Source organism: Myripristis murdjan, chromosome 6, assembly GCF_902150065.1.
Source record: "Myripristis murdjan chromosome 6, fMyrMur1.1, whole genome shotgun sequence".
Lineage (NCBI taxonomy): Eukaryota > Metazoa > Chordata > Actinopteri > Holocentriformes > Holocentridae > Myripristis > Myripristis murdjan.
In genome coordinates this window covers 10,187,620-10,212,838 of record NC_043985.1, presented here as the reverse complement: position 1 = coordinate 10,212,838, position 25,219 = coordinate 10,187,620, and the positions used below count along the sequence as shown (strand labels likewise).

At 45.1% G+C, this 25,219-nt stretch overlaps 1 protein-coding gene across 1 annotated transcript; it reads right to left on the bottom strand.

Moving 5' to 3' along the window:
- Positions 1-1,003: 1,003 nt before the first annotated feature.
- On the bottom strand, positions 1,004-25,113 carry cfdp1 (craniofacial development protein 1). The gene is made up of 7 exons (XM_030054570.1): positions 24,754-25,113; positions 23,862-23,994; positions 22,209-22,440; positions 21,223-21,332; positions 15,029-15,154; positions 4,375-4,533; positions 1,004-2,332 (listed from the first exon to the last, which is right to left on the bottom strand). Exons 1-7 carry the CDS (start codon positions 24,821-24,823, stop codon positions 2,242-2,244), a joined length of 921 nt encoding a protein of 306 aa, XP_029910430.1. The 5' UTR covers positions 24,824-25,113; the 3' UTR covers positions 1,004-2,241.
- Between the last annotated feature and the right edge of the window lie 106 nt (positions 25,114-25,219).

The following is a 25,219-nucleotide window of genomic DNA, read 5'->3' as shown; positions in this document are numbered from 1 at the left end:
ATGGGCAGCGAGGAGCCGTCACAGCAAACGTCAGATAAGATAAAGGTTGTACTTTTCGGTGAATGTCATGAATCATGAATGTGCAGTCCCTGAGCATGTGAGTCCACACTGAAGCTTTGAGTTTTTATTGTTTTTGAAATCTGTGAATCAATAAGAACATAAGTAAAGCAGCATTTTGAGTTCACCTTAATCAAGCGCATGGACTAAAGCTCAGGAAAAGAAATCAAATAAAATAAACGACTACGTAAAAGTTCACTTTGCAAAACGAATCGTAACGCTCAAGCCGTTGAACATGTTAGGGTTACCCTGGCTGAACGGCTGGGAGTGCAGTTCTTTCTGTGTCCGGTCGAGTGTGTGTGTGTGTGTGTGTGTGTGTTGCTGCTGGCTTGTTATTTGCTTGTGGCCTGGACAAGTTCCTCTCCTGTGTGTATTTGGGGCCATGTTACCGTAAGTTGTGCAAACTGCTGTTAGTCCGCTGCTGCCAAGGAGACGGACGGATGGACAGCCTGCAGACAAACTCAAGTCTGTTCACATCACTTCACGTTTGAATTTCAGCTCTTCCTCGTTATTGTATGAAATCCATTTTTATGTCCTGATTCCATGACACTTTTGCAAAATCAAAGGCTTTACTTATGAACTCCAACTGCACTGGGCTGCTGGGAGCCAAGAGTCACGGTTTCATGTCAAATATATTCATTAATTATTAAGACCATAGAAAGGACAAAATAAGAGTGTTGCTCTTGTGCTTCTGTCTTTCTGAAGCCTTGAGTTTCCCCTTAAAACCGTCACCGTCCTGTCGTCTCTTGGAGCCGAAAACATGCAGAAAACCCAAATTTGGACGATGGGTGGATCTCAGGAAGAACATCTGTCTTCATACAGACAGAAACTGTTATGATCATAATAAAGAAGCAACAAACGCAGCACCAGTAATGCAGTCCTGCCAGCAGCAGCCCAACCACAACATCTTCACATCTCAGCTGACAAACGAGAAGTAAATCGGTCATCAGAGTCGGAGTGTCAGTGTTGCTCTTTATTGAATATTAAGTTCACATGTAGAAACGGGGAACTGCACTTAGACACCACATTCCAACAAAAACAACCCAAACTTCTTTTATTTCCACCTTTGCCTTGGCCTCCTTCCCCCTCCTTTATGTCCTTACTGCTTTTCTTCTGTCCTCCGTTTGTACAGGAAGTCAGCAGGCAGAGCTGGGCGGGGCCGGGCCGAGCCGAGCTGTTGTCTGGTTCCACATGGAGCTGAAACCTCCTCATCAGCTGCTCTGAGCTCCTCTAGCTGATAATCTAAAATACTGGATTTCTACTCGCTTCCATTGTAAAACAGCTCCCAAACTAAAAGCTTTAGCACATAAACAAACATCAGCACAGTGGATTATGCCAATATAAGAAATAACAAGTCCTGGTACCCATTTTTTTTTACAATTATTTGTGAAGAACTATCAGGTGGATTCTTCCTAGTTCTAAGCACAAGTTTCCTGCAGACGCGATCAGCCGGATCTACTTTCCAGTTCAAGTAGGAAAATAAGAAAAGTGACGCTTAATTTCCTCAAAAAATGGGTACCGGCACTTGTTTGTGTTCTGCTTTTGCTTTTCCCCAAATGACGTCAAGCGAGTGGATTATCATCCAGAGGAGCTCCGGTCAGCTGATGAGGACCATGACGAGACCAATGACACCCAAACAGCTGGTCTGAGGCTGATGTCTGGTGCTCATACTGGGACATATATCTTATTAACAGGTGTACCAGGTGTACATGATGGATATTCATTCATTATCAACACTACACAGGCGGTCTGGATCTTGTTTGAGCGGCTTACTCACAGGAGAATACGGCTGTGGGGCAAAAACGGAGAGTATTTGGAATGATTCTGACATAAAAATGGTCAAATTTGGAAAAAAAAAAACAACAACAAATCTGCTCTGAGCAGCTTGAATCCAAGAAGAACAGCAGCTGCATTCAGAGGGTGAAGATGTCCAAGCACAGAGCCAGGCTGACCAAAGAGTTCACCTCTGGCTGGCTATCACACACACGCACACGCACACACACACACACCATTACACAACCTCGCGCTGTAAATATATATATATCACCGTCCAGAAACAGTGAAGCACACGGTGAGTTGGAACAACTCTGTTATTAGAGGAAGAGTGATAGGAAGTCAAAACATCTGCTTCAGTCTGTGTGAGTGTGTGTGAGTGTGTGTGTGGGGCTCTGTCAGTTTTGTGTGTCATCGTTTCATGTTGCTGAGCCGCACCGCTTTTTCCAACTCAAACTGTCGGTGGTCAACGCGCTCCAAGAAGTTCTTTCGCTCCATGTACCTAAACACACACACACACACACACACACACACACACACACACACACACACACACATACACACAGAGGAAGGAGAGTGTTAGGCTTTGTCATCATGAAGGACGTTTATACACACTGACAAACACGACTGAGGACAGAAAAAAAGAATACAACAGGAGTATGATCTCTTTTTTTTGCACACACACACACACACACACACACACACACACACACACACACACACACACACACACACACACACACACACACACACACACACACACACACACACACACACACACACACACAGACTTTTTCCCCACCACAAAGATGCAGTTCCCTGCTTTTCCCAGTTCACCACAGGAAGCAGTTACACACTTCCTGTAGTGTGTGTGTGTGTGTGTGTGTGTGTGTGTGTGTGTGTGTGTGTGTGTGTGTGTGTGTGTGTAGTGATGCAGCTCTCCACAGTTGAGCTGTAATTAATTCAGTTTCCAACACACACAGGAATCATTTTGCTTCCACATGAAGTTTTTTACAAGCCTCCATAGCTGCATACTACGGAGGCCTGTAAAGGCCAATAATGTTCAGTAGTAGTGCAGTAGTAGTAGTAACAGCAATAGAAATAGAAATCATAATAATAATGATGACAAAAATTAGGATTGGACAGGGGAGATGCACACAGTCTGAGCAGTGATCACTGTGTGCAGAGAAACTGAGCTAAAGGGCAGACACGCGGCCTCAAGTGTTAAAACACACAAACGTGTGTTTGGTTTGGACGTCCTGCAGGTGACAGGTACACAGGTCCGGTGACGGGGCCCAGCAGGCACAGCCCTGGCTGCTCTGGTCCCATTACAAATGTTGGACAGGTGTCACACAGGTGTTTCACAAACTTTCATGTCAGGTATGGAAATGTACTTCCATGTTTGGAGTGTTTGGAGCGTTTGGAGCGTTTAGAGCGTGCCGTCACGCTGATGCCACAGCTCCAGCTCCTGAGCTGAGCTGCCTTTCTTTTCTTATCCTGCTGGTCACACCCTCACTTCCTCTCTCCATCTCTGAGCTCTTCTCTGACCATCAGTCCTCAAATCTTCATCTTCTCTCCTCTGAGCCTGACTTTTTCACTCTCATTACCAGCTGCAGGTGAACTAACAGTGATGGAGCTTGTCCTTCAGATTCAGTCTGTCGGGTAAATGAGGCCCAAACAGGGGATCAGATGTTCTGCCTGTCCTGCAGTCTGTAACTTGTAGAAACCAGAACAACTTCACTCTCTAATTCAGCTGCTATATCTGCCTGCTTTCACCACTGTCTGTGGTCTGTGTGTGTGTGTGTGTGTGTGTGTGTGTGTGTGACAGACACAGAGAGACTGTGTGTGACTGTTCTGCCTTGAATCCTCATTATCAAGGGGGGAAAACAGTCCAAAAACACAGAGAGTGTGCGGTGCGTTCCCAAACCAGCAGCTGCAGCAGAAACTCCCACTGGGGAGGAAGACGCTTTAATGTCACAATTATGTTAAATTTAGTTCCACACCCAGTGTCTTGAGAATATTCTTCAGTGCTGTGCTTTTATGGCTAAACAAGTGTAGAATAAAATGAACCAACATGAATATTCTCCTGCGTTACTGCATGTTGTTCCTCCTCAGCAGCGTCTGCTGACGGCTGAGCTGAGATCAGCTGCTGTTCCACATTCAGCTGCTGACATTATAGGATGTTTTTCCAAAATGGGTGAACTAACCCTTTAACGTGATGTAAACCCCATGTAGCTGCTCTCACATTACACTGTATATTATACATAACCACACACCCATATGGATATGAATGTAGATAGAAGTGATGTGAAGAGGATAAAGAGGAGGAGGAGGAGGAGGAGGAGGAGGAGGAGGGAGACCAAACGGGGCAGAATAATTTCACCCTCCTCTGACAATGCTAATTAACCATGACATCACTGTGTCGTTGCCAGGGCAACCCAGGGCCATGCACTCACAAAAGCTGTCGCCCACTAACACACACACACACACACACACACACACACACACACACACACACACACACACACACACACACACTCTTACCCATCTTTCCCTCTGTTGTGGATGGCCAGCTCGTCGTTGATGCCCTCCTCCGTCTTGAAGGCGTCCCAGTCCATCTTGGATTTCTCCAGCGTGCTCATCTTCTGCTTCTTCCCTCCGATGCGACTCAGGAGGCTGGACACACCGCTGGGCCGCTTGGCACTGCAACCACAGGGGAGGTTAGACTATACAGATATTTTCCATATACTATAGTCTTTATATACATTTTGCTCCAGGATAATGATGGTATCATGATATAAGCGATTCTGCAATACAGGATATGTTTAAAGAAATTCAGCTTTAAATTTCAAATGTATTCTTTAATGTTTCTTTGTAATTCTGGTGCTTGGGTTTTCTCTAACAATCATAGATTCGGTCTAGTTTGTGTGCTGTGATGGACCGGCACTGCACTGCACATCATGTCAGATCCTCACACTGCCATGCTAAAGTGAGCTACACCATCATCACTCCTAAGAAACGCATCAGGTGCCGTTTCTGAGCGAGAGTCAGGAAAACACTGACGTGCACCCGGCGGCAGCACACGCCTGGAGTTACACAGCGTCACATGACCCAGCCGTCTCAGCAACAACTCCTGTTTCCCATGTTTGTTCAAAATCACACACGAGAGAGAGACTGAGGAGTTGGAAGAGAAAATCTTAACAATCTTGAGAAAGCCAAAATATTTGAAGAAATGACACCAAGAAAAAAAAAAAAAAAACTAAAACCCCGAGGCTGGTAAAACACGCATCAGGTACGAAGTGTTTTTCCTTATCAAACAGCTGGCTGTCAGAACTCACATCTCCTCTGAATGTAACGTGGTGTTTGTGCTGTTTCTTCATGTCAGCACGGGGTCAGGACACGGCTTCATAGTATCAAAACTGCTTAAACTTAATTATTGTGAAGTTCCCCGTGGTGGGACTAATAACCACTGACTGCAGCTCCCAGTTCAGCCCCAGTCTGCCAGTTCACTGGTCGGTAACCCCAGCACGCCGCGCAGGAGGCCATGCCGCTCCCTCACATCACCCCGTCCACAGCCAGACTGCCTCTAACGCAGTGAATTAGAGAAATCTGTATATTTAGACGTGCCGTGCTTTCGTACTCAGCGTGCACACGACTGGCCAATCAAATGCAGCCGCAGCCGGCCCTCACCTGCCTCAGGTTAACTGGTGTCAGGTGGTTGGGACTGCCAGGTGTAGCGGAAAGAGTTTTCTTTTACCAAATTTATTCTGATCGTTGACTTGTAAGTGAGGTATTGACCAGCCATTACAAGCAGAGCGACTTGCTGATGTCTGTGGCCCCGAGCACCAGAGAAGAAGAAACCCTCTGAATTCATAGGTTAACAGAGCGTCTCTGTAGAGGACAGAGCTCCTGCTCACTGGACACACAGGAGACAGAACCAGGGGAACCAATGAAGGATCTGAGGAGTTCTTGGAGGGAAATTCAAATGAAAACAATGGAAGGCGGTGGGGAAGTCAGGTAGAGATAAACAGTGGGAGGGAGAGGAATGCTTTCTTCCTCCACAGAGGTTAGCACGGCGGCTGAGGAGGGAGAAATGAGTGAGGAGAAGGCGGCTGATGAAGACCGCGTGGTTTAAAGATCAGCACCTGTGCCTTTTGGCCTGATGACGGTGACGCGCTCAGTGTGCGTCACCTGCATGCATGTGGAGAGGTGTGCACCTTCTCGGCATCATCTTAATGCGCACACACGGATTTTGATTTGGTTCCTCTGATTCTTCTTCTTGCTATAGTCCGGGAGCCGCTCCCCGTGTCCCCTCGCCCTCCCTCGCTCTCTCTTCCTCCCCAGTTTCAAAAGATAGACGATGGCGACTGATGCTTTGCCAAGTCTGTGTGGGAGCACGCCTGTCTGAATCCAACACTCAAAGATTCACCTTCCCTCTTTTTGATCATCAAAGCTGCTCACGAGGTGTAGATATGTGCCAGGTGTCATCATCCCCTACCCATCCCCCAAACACACACACACACACACACACACACACACAATATCTGTTAGGACATTCTCAAACCTGTCATCGATTCAGCGTTGGTGCAGGGAGGAGTTTTTCTTTCGTTGCAGTTTTGTTTTGATTTAATTAAGTTTCACATATGGAAAGTTTTCAAGAAAGCCACAATTCATCAACACAAGTCATGTGGAAGCTGGCGTTTTCCTCAAAAGGACTTTCTGACGCTCCAGAGCTGGTTTCCTGGAGTGTGCAGCGCTAAAGTGATGGTTTGGATTCTTCCCCTATAGCTGTATTTGTTGCTCTAAGAGAGTGTAATATAGCCACCAAATCTGCTCCCTCACCTCGCTCCCCATGGCAGGAACAGGAGCTCCCACATGGCTGAGGCGGGACAGGGCGGCCTGTGGAGCCACGACAGGAAACACTTTCCTCTCATCAGGTCAAACCAACAAAACTGTCGCTCAAGAGAAAGCAGCCGGTTAGCAACCGCCCTCCGTGTTGTCCTGTGGTCTGCCGGGTCTTGAAGTAGTTGGTGCTACTGTGACAAGTTACCCGCATTATCATCATTATCATCATTATTATTATCATCTTTTTTTTTAATCCTCGGTGGATGTGAAAAGCTGAATTTTCTGACAATGCTGTGTAAAGCGTGAAACACATGAACATATGTTCACATACGGTATGTTCATATGGATAAACTGCAGGTAAAACTGCACAGTGAATATGAACTGGGACTGACACACAGTCAGTGTGCAGACGCTCCCATCTGCCTTACATGTCTTTGACTGCGGGAGGAAACCCAGAACATGCAAGGCAGGAATCACACCGACAACCCTCTGAAAACCAGTGAGACACCATGAAGCCCCCACAGTCAAACCTGCCCCCCCCCGCTGTGTCTGTATCTCCTGTCTGACAGCCAGCCGGGCCAGCTGCCTTCTTTAAGGGCAGCTCTTATGGAAACTGCTCCGTTTGTGTTTGTATGACATTTTCTCTGCAGAGTGGAGGGGCTGCAGATGTCTTCAGCTTTGAGACACACACACACACACACACACACACACACACACACACACACACACACACACACACACACACACACCTGCTAATCCTTGTCATTCAGTGGATCAGGATGTCCTTCCTGTTCATGAATAGACCAATCACTTCCCTCTGAGCTTCTGACCAAAAGACAAGCACCAAGTCACAGCAGCCACAGTTTTACACATGTATCATGTATTTATGCTATTTATATGGTAATAAACTATTTGTACAGATGTATTTATACAATGAGCAGTTCCAGCCAAAAAAAAAAAAAAAGTTAACATCTAAGTTGATAATTCCAACTAGTTCAAGGTACCCGTTTGTGGCCACCAGTGGCGCTGTGGAGTCACATGTAACAGCAGCAGTTTAACTTTTCATGAAGCTGAACAAAATGGGGCATGACAGTGGGCGGGGCCTATCACGAAAACAGGTTCATGTAATCAGCCAGGTCATGTGATTAACCTTTGACCTCCATGGGTGTGGCCCATCACAAAAAGATGCATAACTTAAGCAGCAGAAATACTCCCTAAATCAGCCACACACACATAAAATGTTTAAATGTGAAATTATTAAACAAATACACGACTTTCAACTAAAAACATGAAAAGCAAGAATGGACAGGTTTCATTTGGTCAACAACGTGACGTGGAGAGCTGCAGTGTGAGGTGAGGTGAGGTGAGGTGAGAAAAGGTGACTCACCAGCAGCAAGGAATGGCATGTTACACACACTGACTGTAACCACTGCAACTTTTAAAATCTTTCAAAAAACAAAACAAAACTGCATTTAACACGTTTCTGAGGCCTCAAGGAAACACACACACACACACACACACACACACACACACACACACACACACAAAATTGGCCTCATTTATCAAAGCAGCACAGAGATGAAATGCAGATTTGAGCATCAGGAAACGCAGGAACTCCACATGTGTTTAATCAAACTGATGCGTTAACATTGACAGCCTTTACAGCAATAAAACACTCAATATGGACAAGTACTACCTTGTTTTTTAAAATGTGATGTACGTTCATATTTGAAGAGGCATTCATACATAATGTGTTTCGGTCTTTGAAAACGTTTCAATGTAACATGGAGCAGCTGAGTAAAATCACGTGCTGCAGTGTGATGAATAAGTCATGATTGGAAAACTGAAATGCCTGTTGTCCCAAAAAGCCAATTTGCATTCATGTGGCGCCGAGTTTGCAGTCTGCACTCACACTTTTGCAGTTTGACATCGCTTTCCATCAGACGTTACACCTGTGAACAGGCCATTACCTGCAGCATGCAGCTCTGTCACAGAAATACAGCCTGACTCGGTCCTGCAGCTTCACTGTTATTATCAGCTGCTCTGTGGAGAATATGATGTTAGACCACATGTGTTTAAAGGGGGAGGTGCATTTGCAGGCACTTCAGCATGGAGGACACCATTTACTTTGGCAGACAGTGGCAGAGGAAACAGGTTTTTTACTGTGGTCACAGAGAGAAACCATATCAGAAGCAGACAACACTGACTCGCAGATGTCTGATACTAAAGACAACCACTGCCATACAGATCTAGCAACTGTGATTATTTAATGTTTTTGTCTAATCTATTCTCATCAGGGAATTTATGTTTGAAGGTTAAATCAATATTTGCAAAGAGGAACAACTCTCTGTCAAATGGAAAATGTGTCATGACATCAGTTTTTAGGGTGGATTTTCACTTCCACTTATACATTTATAGCACACATGCATTGAGTTAAATCTATATTCAGGACAGAGTGGAGCAGCAGGGGTTAGAATGGGTCACATGCACATCTGGAAACTACTGGACTGGACCAGAGATCGTCACTGTGGAATCAGACTACAAGCGTTTTGTGTTTCACCTGGTCTTGGCTCTTATTCAACATGCAGTGTTTACATGCATCATGGTTTGTGAGCAAACATCCAAAACTGCACAGTCAGTAAATGTGCTACTGGTATCTATAAAGTAAACATATATAATATAAACATATGTGATAAGAAGTGAAGGTTTTCATGACGCATGCCTGTACTCCAACACCGCTCCCTGTACGTACGTACAGTCTGTAGACTGGTGTCTATATATAATATAATATAATATAATATAATATAATACATAGTTTTTCTTATCTTTCATCCAGTCATTGGTAATAAAGTCCTCCACATCAGTTTTCCTAAAAGCAGCAGCACTGTTGTGTTTTGATGACTTGACATTGGGCGGAGTGATACGCTCTCTCCACCAGGGAAAATAGTCCCCGGGGAAACGTTTTGCTTCACACAGCCAATTATCAGCTGTGTGGTTTCTGAATGCTGAAGACTTTGTTTGCCGCAGGAGCAGAACATTATAAGGCAGCTGCTTCAACCACAAACTCACATTTGAAGACGGAGGGATTTTGACGTATATATGACATGTATGTCATGAAATCTTTAGCACTGCTGCATGGTTTGCAAAATTGTTTGTTACAGTGTGGGCAAACTATGGTAAATGGGCGGAGCGCTGAAGGTCACTGGTCTGGTCCTTTAACTAAGCAGCTGAGACTGTTCCTAACGTCTGTAAGAAACAAATGTAAAAAAAATCCTGTTTCCCATTTCCTGGTCATACCTTCATCTTTTATAGCACACCTGCTGCATCACCATTACAGCTGCACACAGGACACAAAACACTGACACACCTGCTTTATTTCCATGTCTGTACGTCCACATACGTGCCACATCATGTGTGATTTATGTTCCAGTGAGAGTGTGTGTGTGTGTGTGTGTGTGTGTGTGTGTGCGCGCGCGCTCAGGCTCTATGTCACATCAGTTGGTGAGGTAACTGTGGTGATGCAGCGTAATCAATAAACCAATCAGCATCAGCTGAGGACCTCTGTGAGCCAACAATCAATATCACTTAGCCAGCACACGCACACGCACACGCACACGCACACACACACACACACACACACACACACCTGACTGCTAACCAGAAGCCGTAACAACATGTCAATCAATTCAATGACAGCCTATACTGCTCACCAGGTGTGTGTGTGTGTGTGTGTGTGTGTGTGTGTGTGTGTGTGTGATTCAGTATGCTGTATTCGCACTTCAAACAAACACCAGACAGCATCTGCATGAGCTCCGTCTGTCTGTGTCCTGCAGGCTGAACTCAGTTTGTTTATCTGGCTTCAATTTCCCCGTTCAAACTGTCAAACGTCTCACTTTAACACACGGTTACGGAAGTGTGCTGATATATGGTTAGAGATATATGGAAGTATGCTGATATATGGTTAGATATACGGAAGCATGCTGATATATGGTTAGAGATACAGAAGTGTGCTGATATATGGTTAGATATACGGAAGCATGCTGATATATGGTTAGAGATACAGAAGTGTGCTGATATATGGTTAGAGATATATGGAAGTATGCTGATATATGGTTAGAGATACAGAAGCATGCTGATATATGGTTAGAGATATATGGAAGTGTGCTGATATATGGTTAGAGATATATGGAAGTATGCTGATATATGGTTAGAGATACAGAAGTGTGCTGATATATGGTTAGAGATATATGGAAGTATGCTGATATATGGTTAGAGATATATGGAAGTGTGCTGATATATGGTTAGAGATATATGGAAGTATGCTGATATATGGTTAGAGATACAGAAGTGTGCTGATATATGGTTAGAGATATATGGAAGTGTGCTGATATATGGTTAGAGATATATGGAAGTGTGCTGATATATGGTTAGAGATATATGGAAGTGTAATTATATATGGTTAGAGATATATGGAAGTGTGCTGATATATGGTTAGAGATATGGAAGTATGCTGATATATGGTTAGAGACATATGGAAGTGTGCTGATATATGGTTAGAGATACGGAAGTGTGCTGATATATGGTTAGAGATATATGGAAGTGTGCTGATATATGGTTAGAGACAGTGCTGTTAACTAGCGGTCGCCACTCGCCAAATGTGCCTAAAATATTCCCTTGGCGAGTGCGACACACAAACGTCACCGGTCAAGCGCTAACGTTAGCTACCAACAGGACTCTGTCAGAGGCAAGCGGCCTAACTTCATGGATGGACCTGACGACTAGAGATGCCATGTTTTAGGTTACCTAGGCATATTAAGGGATGTCTGAGAGGAAGTATGCCTTTTTGGTTGCAAATGCCATTTTGTTTGCAAGAAAGATTTATTTTATTTATAAAGGTTATTTTGTTCTATTAATATTTACAGTTACAGTTAGTAATATTTACTGAGTTAATGTAAATAAAAATAATTGTTCACAACAAAATATTAAAATGTATTTTAAATCTTACTTTGGCCTCTTCTCTAAACATGTATTTCAATATAATACTGTTACCTCAATTAAAAGTACTAAAACAGATGCATATGGGACAACAAAAGGCAATTTGTTATTTTGGCCGGTAAAAAAATTGCTTGGCTGGTAGATTTTTTTCATCTACCGGTCCCCTTGGCCAGTGAGCCAAAAAGTTAGTTTACACCCCTGGTTAGAGATAAACAGAAGTGTGCTGATATATGGTTAGAGATATGGAAGTATGCTGATATATGGTTAGAGATATATGGACGTGTGCTGATATATGGTTAGAGATTCAAGGTGTGAATGTGTTAATCTCAATGTCTCATTGTCACCCGCCTCATTAAACGAACAATGAACCGGCTAAAACTATCAACTATCAACCAGTAAAATTCATATCCTTATTTTCATGACCAGCTTGCTTCTGTAAATAAAAAGTTTCTATAAAGAAATCAGCAAAACAGAAGTGGCTGCTGCATGCAGTGTGAGTGCAACTGTGTGTGTGTGTGAGTGTGTGTGCTTACATTATTCCTCCTGAGTCAGCAAAGTGAGAAAGGCAGATAGAAAAGTGGCTCTTCTCTGACAGAGCAAATGAGGAGAGAAGGAGGTCGAGGCAACAGAGGGAGAGATGAAGGGGAAAATGAGGACAACAGAAAGAGAGGGAGGCGTGCAAGAGAAGAGATGGAAAAAAAGACAAAAACAATATAGAAATGATGAGGAGGGGAAAAGAAAAGCCAGGGAGACCGAGTCAGAGATAATGAGCTGGAGAGAGGCAGGAATGAACGGCTACAAAGGGTGGAGAGGTCCAGGAAGACGGGATGATGGATGGGAGGGGAACCGGAGCGGCCGGGCGGGAAAGTGCCGACGCAGCACAGCTCTGCAGCCTCGGCACGCTGTGGACCTGCAGGCTTCACAACGCCACGCTAACACTTCTACCACTGCGTAATGATACTGGGAATTAGAGAACAGCCCAATTTAACAACCAGGATAAAAGATACAAAGCCTGAAAATCCTGCCCATTTTCAATTGAACATGCATAGCTAATGAACGCTCTGAAACGATGGACGGCATAAGAAAAAAAAAAACAATTAAGCAAATGTGATCAGTGTGACTCAGCAGCTGCCCCAACACAGATCACACACAGTCACTGAAGTAAATATTTATCCTGTTTTCTCAAAGGCCACAAATTTTTACATGAACAAATGAGGAGGAATTTGAGTTTGTTTGTGGCCTGCTCTGACTCAGCTCAGCACAAGCGCTGTAAAACATGCTGCTAGTCGCGGCACAGCGAGGCCTGCAACACCTTCCTCTGCAGGAGCATCTCTGCTCACATCCAAGCATCCATTAGCTCCAGTTTAGCTGGTCTCACACAGCCTGGACGCCAGTGTCACCGCCAGCAGAGTACAGCTGTCAGTCATCCACACGCAGCATGACGGATCTGTTTGATAGATTCGATAATTACAGTACTGGTTCCCTGATGTGATGTGAGTCCACACGGAGCCGAAACCTCAGCAGCTGCTCTGAGCTCCTCTGGGTTTCTGTCCATTCACTTCCACAGCAACAGCTTTTCTTTCAGCCGTGATGGGAGCAGACACGCCCACAGCAGCAAGCAAACATGAGAGCAGGACTGGGAACCAGGTAAGACAGCGAGCCAGCAGAGGGAGCAGAGAGACAAGCACACACACACACACACACACACACCCACCCACACACAGAAAGATGGACGTACAGGAGTGAAAACAATATCTCCACCCATGGCTTTCCACCTGGCCCAGATTTAAGAAAAAAATAAAAATAATAATAATAAAATAATAATAATAATAATAATAATAAAACTTTAAAAATTAAAAAAACTAAAAAAATAAAATTAAAAAAAAAAAAATCTTAAAAACAACCACACAAGTGCCCATTTTCCACCAAAGAGAACGTGGTGCTAGTTCGGTGCTGGTGCTAGAGCCAGTACTTAACTGGTTCCAGCAAAGAACAAGCCTACATTGCGATCCAGAGGTGAAAAACACAATTATTGCTGGCTACCCGTCATATTCGTGGTTGGAACGAAAGACGACTACGTTATATACGCTATAGGTTTATAGCGATCGCTGTTCCCATTTGGGTCTGTAACCCCGCCCACCAATGACGTGGTGGGTCGCATCATCGGTTCTTTCTCTGGCCCCTGATTTGGAACCAGTTTGGCCGGTGCTTGGGCGGTGGAAAAACAAAGAACCGGTGCTAAGTCAAGTACTGGCTCCCAACCAGCCCTGGAACCTCTTTGGTGGAAAAGGGGTAAAGGAGAACCATTTGTAGAAGAAACAGACCCGCTGCCAGTTCCCTGCAACGTCTCTGCTCTCGGTGCCCCGCTGGCAGGTTCCTCACTGACATGAACACACACTAACATGAACACACACTAACATGAACACACACAGGCTGAGTCTGACCTGCAGCAGCACCACAGTGCCTCTGAGCCTCACATGGGAAACTGTAGTAAACACACAGGGAGTTCAGCTCCATCACAGAGCAGCAACACTCTTATCTCCATCAGCAACACACACTAACCACCCTCACCGGCTGTGTGTGTGTGTGTGTGTGTGTGTGTGTGTGTGTGTGTGTAAGTAGGGAGGGGTGCTGATGGCTCTTTCCTGTTGTGCTGGATGTCCTGCTTTTCTTCAATGCACACACACACACACACACACACACACACACACACACACACACACACACACACACAAAACAGATAAATAGGAAATGGCCTGTGCGCAGGACATACTGTACTTCCTGTCTGTTGGAAGATGATTTCCTGTTTCCTGTCTGGGATTTTGGAGGGAAGAAGTGGCCATCCCAAAACCGCTTGTTGCCATAGCAACGACAAATAGTGACATGAGAGATGGGAAATTAAAAAACACACACACACCTCGGGAAATTCCATTGTTTTGAAATGTGAGACATGGAGGCTGAAGCAGAAAATTTCTCCCTGTAAACTGACATTCACCCACACACCCACACACACAGGCACGCGCACACACTCACACACACACACACAGGCGTGCACACACTCACACACAGGCGCGAACCTGAACTGTGTTGTTGTTGTTGTTCTTTTATGTTCATATCTAAAATGCTACATGTATCACTTTTATGGTATTCCCACAGATTACAGGTGCAGTCTACAAAAAAAAAAACCAAAAAAAAAAACCATTTAATCTCCAAAAATACATTCCATGTGGCAAACGGTATCACCTCCACCATATGAGAGGCAGACAGCACTGGCAGCAGCAGATCCCAGTTTAGATTAAAGAACACCAGTATACCACTGTGAACCTGCAGTGTGTGTGTGTGGGGGGGGGCTGTGTACCTGGGGCCTGGCAGCAGCGCTCCGGGAGACGAGGAGCTCTCCTCTCTCTGCTCCTCCTGCTCGGCCGTCTGGCTCTTCAGGAAACCCTTTGCCTCTCTGGAGTCTGCCGACACCTCCTTCGTCACCCTGACAGACAGAGACAGACAGAGACAGAACACCTGAGGCAGTGCACCTGAGGCAGCTCACCTGAGGCAGAACACCTGAGGAAGAGCACCTGAGGCAGAGCACCTGAGGTAGAGAACCTGAGGCAGCTCACCTGAGGCAGCTCACCTGAGGCAGAGCACCTGAGGCAGTGCATATGTGGATAATGACAGGTGGAAATTAGACTGACCGAGGTGTCAGTGTGCCCGTCAGTGAACCAGCTGCTCACCTGGGCTCGTGTTACCTTTAGGTGTCATCTGTGTAACTATTCTGGCAAGTTAAAATGTATATGTATGTAGCAATTAGTAAGGGCCTCAAAACTGACCCACAAATTTGAGTATAATTAATAATTAATAGGTAATTGAGTGTAATATTTGATCTCTGTCAAAATTGGTTCTGGAAACCTTGGAAACTCAGGTTACAACTGAAAAACTACAACAATGGCTTAAAATTAAGACCCAAAAATGGAAACCTTTGTTTAAACAACTGGAGAAAGGCGCTGAGCGCGAGGCTAAATTTAACTGCATTATCACAACATGTTCCGTGGCAAATGAGCATCATCGTTAACTCTGAACCATATCTGAGTACTATAACTGGACCTGTGTTCTGTTCTCAGGACGTCCCAACAACACAAAGCAACTAAAATGTATACATTAAAAACAAATGAAGTTGTATTTGAAACACATGATCCACTATGTGAATAAAACAGCTTCAGAGTCACTCTATCACTGCACTGTGACGGGGCCAGGCTGGTGACTTCAAGCCTTTACACTGAGCTAATACAGGAAACAAACCAGTGGACGTACACAGGTGAAACTGGCACCCAGCACCTGGTCTCAGCCTGGGTACACTGGAAAAGGGGAATTGCCCAAACAACTGAAGTACAGAGCCTTTAAATGTCCTAACCAATCAGTAACAGTAAGAGCTTCAGTGTGTTGTTCCTGTAACGAGGCACATTAAAACATGTTAGTGTTGATGTAGATGCCGGCCACACACACACACACACACACAGCTTATGGTCTGTCCTTCCCAGTGGATCCGAGTCTGGCTATATGAGGAACTGCTGCTGCATCTTCTGGGAACATCAGCGCTGCACATTAAGCTCCACAACCGCCAGCATCCATCATGGCGGCAGCGAAAGGCTCCACTGTGATGTATGCTAATTATATACAGCCATAATTACACAGAGCAGACAGCTCCATACATAATGAGGCAGAGCATTTGGAGAGGATGAGTGTGACTCTCATGGACCAGACAGATCTGAGGTCCATGGAGGATGAGCTGGAACAGGAGGAGGATTCTCTGGGCAAAGCACATTTTCCTCTTTGGGTCTTAAAGCGCTGATGTTACTGGAGGAAAATGCTAATATCAATCACAACACTGATGTTTGACATAAGCAATGTGTGTATGTGAATAGGCTATCTCCAACTGTTTTTGAAAGCATGTTTACATGGCACAGAGATTCATGCATAATGAATCAGAAATGTGGGTACCCAGCATAATATTTTGGTTGGAATAAAGTCGACTTGGATATAAACATTTTGGGTGGGACGTTAGATGCTGCACTGCAGAGCGAGCATCCATCCAGGCTGCGGTGATGTGGTTTCCTGTGTGATACATGTTCGCCTTGTGCTGTGATAATTACATAGAATTAGTATGGGAAATATTCCCCAGCCTGTTTGTGTGGCTCTGGCTGAAGAAACAGTGCTGGCAAATCAGAGTCTTGCTTATTTGGAAGAAATGTTAATCATGTGCTGCAATAATTACAGAGGCTCTGCTGCTGAGTTGTGGCTGCAAAGTGAGAGTCTTAAACGCATTCAGACTGAGAGCTAAAGCACATTAGCGTTGGCGCGGGCCCGGCGTTCACGTTACGTCACTCTGGGGAGCCATCAGTCGGTTCAAATGTGCTACTCAAACTCACTAAAAACCTCTTTTCCAGCTTTTAAACTTAAAGCAAACTCTTAACCTTATAATTACAAGGTCCTGTCTCATTTTTATTTTTCAAAGTTAGGTACCCACATATTCATGGTCTTTGAGTGATATTTTATGCTCTATGCTCGCACTGAAAAAAACACTAGATTAAATATTTAACACAGAAAGTAAATAACGCTGCTTGCTGCTATGTCAAATCTTTGAAGCTCGACATCTGAGAAGCACACTGCTCCCTGACACACCCGTCTGACTCCAGCCTCACACACTGATGCGAGCTTATTTCATTCATATTTTACAACTAAACTAACTCTCACTCGCAGTTGCTGGTTTGTTCAAATTTATCAAGCGGAACAGCGGAGACGAAAAGCAGCTTTTATTTCGTTTCCTCTAAAGCAGCACAGCTACATTTTGGCAGATAGCGTTCGCTTGGCTGTTGGCTGTTTATTCTCAATATGTCGGTGCAAACCACACACACTCTGGTGTACATGTGCTGGTTGAGCGCTGGGCTCCAAATCAGTGATACACTGACAGTCATTGTGGTTTCTATCAAAACAAAGTGGTCTTTCCCTGTGTGCACAACCAGCTACAGTGATTTCAGATGTGATGTTGAACTTTCTGTCCTGATTCCAGCTCAAACTCTCTCAAGACGTCTGCCTTTAACTGGAACGTGAACTGATGTTGAGGGAAGATGGTGACACGTCGCTGAACTGTTTAGTGACGATACTTCCTGAATCCTGTGAAATCGGTAAAATAGTCATTGGATTGTTGCTTGTAGATTAATAAAGTCATTCTTTGTGACCCAAATCCTGTAGTTGCTGGGCGACCGCCTGCTGCTGCAGCAAACTGCCTTCCTCCAGTTGGCTGGCCTTTGATTGTGATCTGAACATCTCTCTTTTTCTATTTGATTTCCTCCAACAACATTAATTTCACCTAAAATGTAAACCTTGCCGTTATTATCCATTTAGCATGTGTGGCATCACAGCACAGGAGCATCAAGAGTATCTGGAAAACCATAACAGAGATCAGAGTGTCTTGCAGCTGTGTGGCTGTTTGCCCTGGATAGGTTTAGCAGCTTGGCACAGCTGACAGATGCTGCTCCCTGACCACAACCCGTGTCCTGAAAAAACTGATTAATACGTGTAGCCTCAGCAGCGTTCACAAGACAACCTCTGGACGTGAAGGTGGACACAGGCCCATCACAAATCCATCATATCCATCAAACTTCTGTAAGATTAACTGGCCTGCACTTTCAGTCTAACTGTAGAATATCTTCCTGAGTGACAGGGAGTAACTGCTGAAAGTTAGTTAGTCCTCTGTGATGAAGTCAGGTGGAGCTACTGCCAGCTGCCAGCTTTCCTGCACTGGATGACAAATCTTTTCCTCTTCCAATTCGTCCAACATGAATACTGTGACTGATTCCACATCTAATGGGTTAGGTATTCCACAAGGTATTCCAGCTGTGCAGTGAGCATAAACATTTACTGCACAGCTTCCACATCACGACGCTGTTCTCTCTTATGAAGAATACCCATCATCCCCTGGATGAGTCCTGGAGCTCTGAGCTCAGTCTTGTGCAAAAACAAGACAGTGGCTGTGTCCCCATTTCAATTGGCTTGGACAAATAATGATATAGTAGAGGCAATAATTTACAGCCTTTAATTGAACAGATAAAACTTTGAGTTTGACAGCACAGAGCTCTGTGTATTCATTGTAAAACTCTAGTCCCACCTGGTGGTAAGGACTGGGATAGCAACATGCAGAGGTCTATTCTGATATCCTTAAGCCCTATCCATAAGCAACTTTCAAACTTCACTTTGTCAACTAAATGTCACATTGAAAACCTGTGCTGGCAACCCCTGAGATCAGGCAGTCAATAACAAAAGCTTTCCCTATCAGTAAAATCCTTAAATCCTAAGCCAGCATTCTGTGCGCTCATGCTGTCTTGTGTGATCATGACCTCCAACTAGAAAAGTGCAGGTTCTGGGGAAACTGCGTGGGCAAGCTGGATGAGTGACAGTGGTGCTGGGACAGAATCTCCTGAAAGTAGTGGTCAAACAAATGCTTTTTCCTCAATGACAGTAAGTCCAAGCAGAAAATAAAATGTATCATGAGAAAGGTAAGGTTTTGGGCTTTCAAACTGTGTAAAACCTATTTTTCAACTCCCAAAAATGCCCACCCTAGAGCGAGTTAAAAAAGTGTGTGTTTCTCCTTCTCTCCCCAGATTTTGGGTTCCAGATATAATGGGAGTCTATGGAGGAGGGAGCTGGCACTCCTACCTCGTTAAGTGTCACTGTTTAAAAAGTTTAAACTACTTTGCTTTTGTATTCACATTTTTCAAAGCAAAACTAGTTTTCCTACTACTTTACCCGAATTTATGCATGTGGAGTGAAAATTGTGGCCAGGAGAGCAAGTAAAAGACAAAATTTTTTAGGCGATTTTTCAGATGTCACTCACTCTGGCACGCCGAACATTCCGCCATTAGTGTGTATTGTGTCTGAAAATCCGACTTCAAACTGGAATTGCGGAAAAACGTAAAGTCGGAGCTCCTTGAAAATCAACACGCCTCTTCTTCTCCACACAACGCATGTTTTTCGTAATTGGTGAGTGGACACAGGTCAAAAGCTCTGCGCCTCAGAGCCTTGGGAAGTTTTGGCCATTCATTTCAGATGGCCGAAATTTCCCCTAAAATTGGAATTTCGAGAATTCCATGAGTCGGAATGCTTATAAAAGTAATAGCAAACTTCTCCCAATCGGGCCGCACATTTTTCCAATTCACTGTGTGGGCCTAAAACGGAAGCTGTAGGAGGAATTACGTGCCAAAAAAATGTACGGAATAATCAAGAAAGAAAGAAAGAAATAGTAGGAAGAACATTAGTGGGCAAGCTGCCAGCTTGCCCACTAATGAGAAGAAAGACCAAACCGTTTGGCCCCAGAATGCAAGGGACACAGAAAATCTTGCCATTTACAGTAAGCCTTAAAATGTTAAAAACATGGAGTTGATTCTTGCAACATGTTGTGCGCTTGGAATTACAGGGTTGTATATTACATTTTTAAACACTGAGTGATCCACAACCTCATCATCTTTGAATATTACTTGATGCTTGTGTGGTGGTTTTTTGCCTCATTAGCACCTGTGTGGCAGGTCAGCTGCTCGGTCTGTTCACCTTTCTGGTCAGCTGAGTTTTGCAGTTCGGTTCATCTTTTGGTTGGGAGACTGTTCGTCTCCACTGTGACCACTGCTACTGGGATCACAGATCAGCAGAGAGACCCAAACCCAAACAGACGACACTGAGGCTGGGCAATATGGAAATGAAATATCGCAATATGCTTGACCAAACACCTCTTTCGATACTGTGACAACCCTGCAGCATTGTCATAGTACTGTAATGGTGTTTTCATAAGATATACAAAGATTTTTGATAACCAGTGATTAGTAATGTGGATCTGATGACCAGGTGGGTGGAGGCAGGTAACAGAGCAGCTGCAGCAGTCAGAACGCAGAGAGCATCATCTCTTTACTGTGTAGCCTTTAAAAAACGTCATATCATGATAATATGATATCAAAAATCCCAGTTAGTATCTAGTCTCAGACCACAGTGTTGATATAATATTGATATATTGCCCAGCCCTAGTTATATCTGTTCATGTGACCTCTGAGCCTCTGCTGACCTGATCTGAACTGAAGTTGTGTGAATGGTAGACTTTGACACTGGGGTCTGTTTTTTTTTTTTTAATGTAACCTGGGTTGGCCCACCACAGCGCCACCATCAGACCCTAAACATAATCTTCAGATGGCCATAAACTCGGGAATGATGAGGTTTTACATGAATATGCATAAAGTAAACAGTTTTGCTCTCTTTAGCTGGACTGACAGCCAAACTCACCCTAACCATCCCGTCTGCCTTCATTTTGATCTTTCTCCTTACACCAGGCACAGTGTTGTGTAGCCTAATAATACACATCATCCTGAGAGCTCATTTACACTGATATTATTTTTTTCTTGCCTCCTTGCCTTTGATGGTTAAATTGCCAGTATATCTTTGTGCAGGCAGTGTTTTTACAGGGAATCTTATCGGTGTTAACATAACTCTACAATGCAGAGAGATGGTTTAGAGCCGTACCGAACTTCTTCACCAGCAAAGTCGAAGACCTTAGTGATGGTGACTGTCGTGGGTTCTGACGCTTTAGCTTCTGCACATGACGGAGAAACCTTTGATACTGAGGAGTCAGCCTGGAAGACAGAAAGAGAGAAAGAGAGAAAGAAACAAACAAACAAACAAAGACACTAACACACCATAGTTTTGATGGTTTGACGGTTGGTAACCTGGGTTGTACAGGAGCTCATAGAGAGATCTGTGTGCAGCCACGCCCCAGTGGTTTCCCCCTACACTGGGTTGTGTGAGTGGAAACCAACCAGCGTTTTGTAGCATTTTTTTCTGCCATGATTTTTATATTTATATAACCCATGTAATCAATAAAGGAATTTTACTGAACCTCCTGCTCTTTGCACAAACTTTCACAAATTTATGCCTTGTTGACCTAAAAGGTATCTCTACAGGTCAGTCAGGCCCCAGTGTGAGAATGTCAAATAATTTTGCAATAATGCAAAATTATTTTATCTGCGGGTCTGAGGCTTAATCATCAGTGTGAACTCTTTTGTCATTAACCTGAATGCAACAAATGTTTATTGTAAGCCCTGGGTTAGGGTTAGCCCTGGGCCGAGGGATGCCAGTGTGGAAAGGGCCTCTGTGTTCCACTGTTGCTTCTGCATGGCTGAGTTTACAGTTTGGTCCATACATGTTAGGACAGTGACACAATATTCATAATTTTGCCCTTCTTCACCACCACCTGTGACTGAAGTGCAGACTTTCAGCTTTAATTTAAGGGGTTGAACAATAATATGGCATCAACCTCTTAGAAATTACAGCCAGTTTTAAACACTGTCTCCTCTTTTGCTCAGAAATAACTGGACACTTGAAGAAAAAAGCTACGTATCACAGTACTGTCTACATGTTCAGGTTGAGAGCACACTGCGTGCGTGTGTGTGTGTGTGTGTGTGTATGTGTATGAAGAACACACTGCACTGTGCAGGGCTGGGGAATAGTACCTTCAGCGTGCTGCTCGCCGGCGGGGCAGGTGTGGAGGCTTTGGGTCTGGATCCAACGTCACTCAGGAAACTGGCCCACAGATCATCTGCCTTCTTCTTCTTCCTCTCATCGTCATCCTCCTCTGCCACCTTGGTTCTGTGCGCCTCCTCAAACTCCTCCTGGGGTTTCTCCTCCTGGACTCCATCAGGCTCCTGCCCCTCCTCGACCTTCAGAACGCCTTTTTTCCTCTTTCTGGACATTTTCACAAACACGTCAGTGAATTAAGGTCACACTGACAACAAACTAGTCATCTGCCATCTGTATCAAAGGCCAAAAGTCACATGTGCACCAAGTTTATGTCTGAAACATGGCAGTTACTTCAGACACCTGGTGGGTCCAGAGAAAGTCAACAAAAGCAAGGAATAAACGGCTAACAGCTAAAACGCTGCATTCAACACGACACCCTGGACCTTTCCCAGCGTCCTGTCTCGCTGCTTTTCACTCCGGTGCTCAGAACTGAATGGAAAGACTGAGGTTCATTATTTATTATTATTCTATTGTGAAGTTTGCGGATGACACCACCATCATCGGCCGGATCTCCAACAATGATGAGTTTTCATATCGGGAGGAAATCAACCATCTTGCAGAATGGTGCACAGAAAACAACCTACTGCTCAACGTCAGCAAAACCAAAGAGCTGATAGTTGATTTTAGAAAAAAGGAGGCAAAGACACACAACCCTGTCTACATCAATGGAGCTGAGGTGGAGCAAGTGAGCAGTTTTAAGTTCCTGGGAATCAACATAACAGAAAACCTGCCATTGACTTCACATATCTCTGCGCTGGTTAAAAAAAAAGCTCAGAAACGGCTGTATTTCTTAAGGAAACTTAAGAAAGCAATATTCCCATGCCAAGTTCTTGTCAGCTTCTACAAAGGAGCGATTGAAAGCATCCTGACTGGAAACATCACAAACTGGCATGGGATGTGTACGGCCCAGGACAGGAAGACTCTGCAGCGAGTGATTAAAACTGCCCAAAACATCATTGGTACTCATCTACCAAGCATCAGTGATATTGGGGAGGTGAGGTGCCTGCGCAGAGCCAAAAGGATCCTAAAAGACAACACCCACCCAGCCACAGCCTGTTCGCCCTGCTGCCATCGGGCAAAAGATACACAAGTATCCGCTGCCGTACCACCAGACTACAGAGCAGCTTCCTCCCTCAGTAGACTACTAAATGCACCATCTGCACTCCTCCACGTTTAATAGTTTTATTTTTTATACAATCAATTAATCAATCATGAGGGAACCACATTTTAATTTCATTATACAACCTGTTGTATACCTGTTGTGGGGGAATGTCAGGCGGCACCAAAACACACCTGGTCTGAGGCTGAACACAGCTGATCTGTTGTGAAGATTAACTCTTTAAAGGATTGCTAGAAGCCTGCGTGCTGCTTGGAAAGCGTCCAGACCGAGGCGGATCTGAAGGAATCCACCTGGAATCTGTTTTCAGATCATCTCCAACGTGGCTCGGATCAGAAAACATTTTGTGCGGTTTGTGTCTGTCCAGACTTTCTAAAAGCAATCCGGATATAATCTGCATAAGCCAAAAACCAGACTTCGGCCCCCGGTCTGACTCAGGGTGCATGCTGGGTATGGGCCAGTCTCTCACCTCACGCTGAGCTCCTTCCCCTTCCTCTTCTTCCTCTGTTTGCCAGCATCTTCAGCGTGCGGCACCTCCTCGCTCTCGTCCAGAGGCTCCTCCCTCTCGCACTCGTTTATGTCGTCCTCACTGAGGTTATCGTCTGGCAGCAGAGAGACAGGAGAGAGCAGACAAACCGATAGGGAGAGGTGAGACAGGAGAGAGCAGACAGACAGGTAGGACGAGGTGAGACAGGAGAGAGCAGACCTGATCCCAGGTGAGGAAACCTGTCTACTGGAACTTTCTATCATGATGATGATGATCAAAGAGATGAAGTCCTGGAGCTCTGACTGGGAGGTGTGACTGGGAGCTATGGGTCAGGGATCAGTGTTCCTCACACACTAAAGGTAGTTTGATCTGCATCTAGTGTCTCACTGCTCCGTGTGACTTCAGGCAGCTGCACAAAACACAACGTGACATTTATAATCCTCTATAACACTCTGCTTCAGGACCTGACACAACACACCTGTACTGGTGTGAGAACTGGTCATTACTGGGAGAGCTGGGAGGGAGAGCTGGGCTGACTGGGAGGGTGAGTGTAAAGTCTGACTGTGTATTAATCTAATGGTGTGCTGGAGGGTGAGTCGCTGCGGTGATTTAAACACTAACAGTGAAACTCAGTCCAGCTGATACACACTGTTGGGGCTTAAACCCCGCAGAGCTGCTGCGGGGCTATAGAGGGGCTGTGCGGGTCTGCTGCGGGGCTGGTAGGTAACACGGAGGCATGGACTGCCGTCTGGTCTACCGCCCTGCGTCCTGCGGGTGTGCGCACCTGTACACACACCTGTGTTTACCTGGACTCAACACACGGGACAGCGCTCTCCTGTTTCTGGTAACGGCTCAGCTTTACGGCAGTGCTCACCTGAAGGGACGTAATCTGCGTCCTCGTTAGACGAGTAGCCGTCAGAGTCGTAATCCGAGTAGCTCGTCATGTCGCTGCCTCCCGCTGCTCCGCCGGACAGGTGCGCTGCTGTGGCCAGCCGGCAGGTGTGTCCGCTCCTCAGTGAACCTGCGGCTGTCGGTGTCTCTGAGCTTCAGGTAGATTCAGCGCGAGGCGCGTGGAGCGGCTCAGCAGCCTTTGTTATTGTGCGTGAGCGCGGCGCTGGGAGCTGCACTTCCTGCCGCGACGACGGTAAGCCCGCGCGGCCAAACTAACACTGCTCTCCGTTTTTTACGGTTCGCTTTTTGTGCCTCCTCCTCCTCCTCCTCCTCCTTCTGCTGCCTTCTCTTCTTTTCTTCTTCCTCTTCCTCGTCTTCTTCGTCTTCGTCTTCTTCTTCTTGGAGAATTGCAAACCACCTACGCTTCATACTGCCACCTACTGTACAGG

Coding starts and splice junctions, on each gene's coding strand:
- cfdp1 (XM_030054570.1), bottom strand. CDS start 24,823: ATGACGAGCTACTCGGATTACGACTCTGACGGCTACTCGTCTAACGAG. Junction 22,441..23,861: donor GGGAAGGAGCTCAGCGTGAG/GTGAGAGACTGG, acceptor GAAAATGTCCAG/AAAGAGGAAAAAAGGCGTTC. Junction 2,333..4,374: donor CACAACAGAGGGAAAGATGG/GTAAGAGTGTGT, acceptor GTGTGTGTTTAG/GTACATGGAGCGAAAGAACT.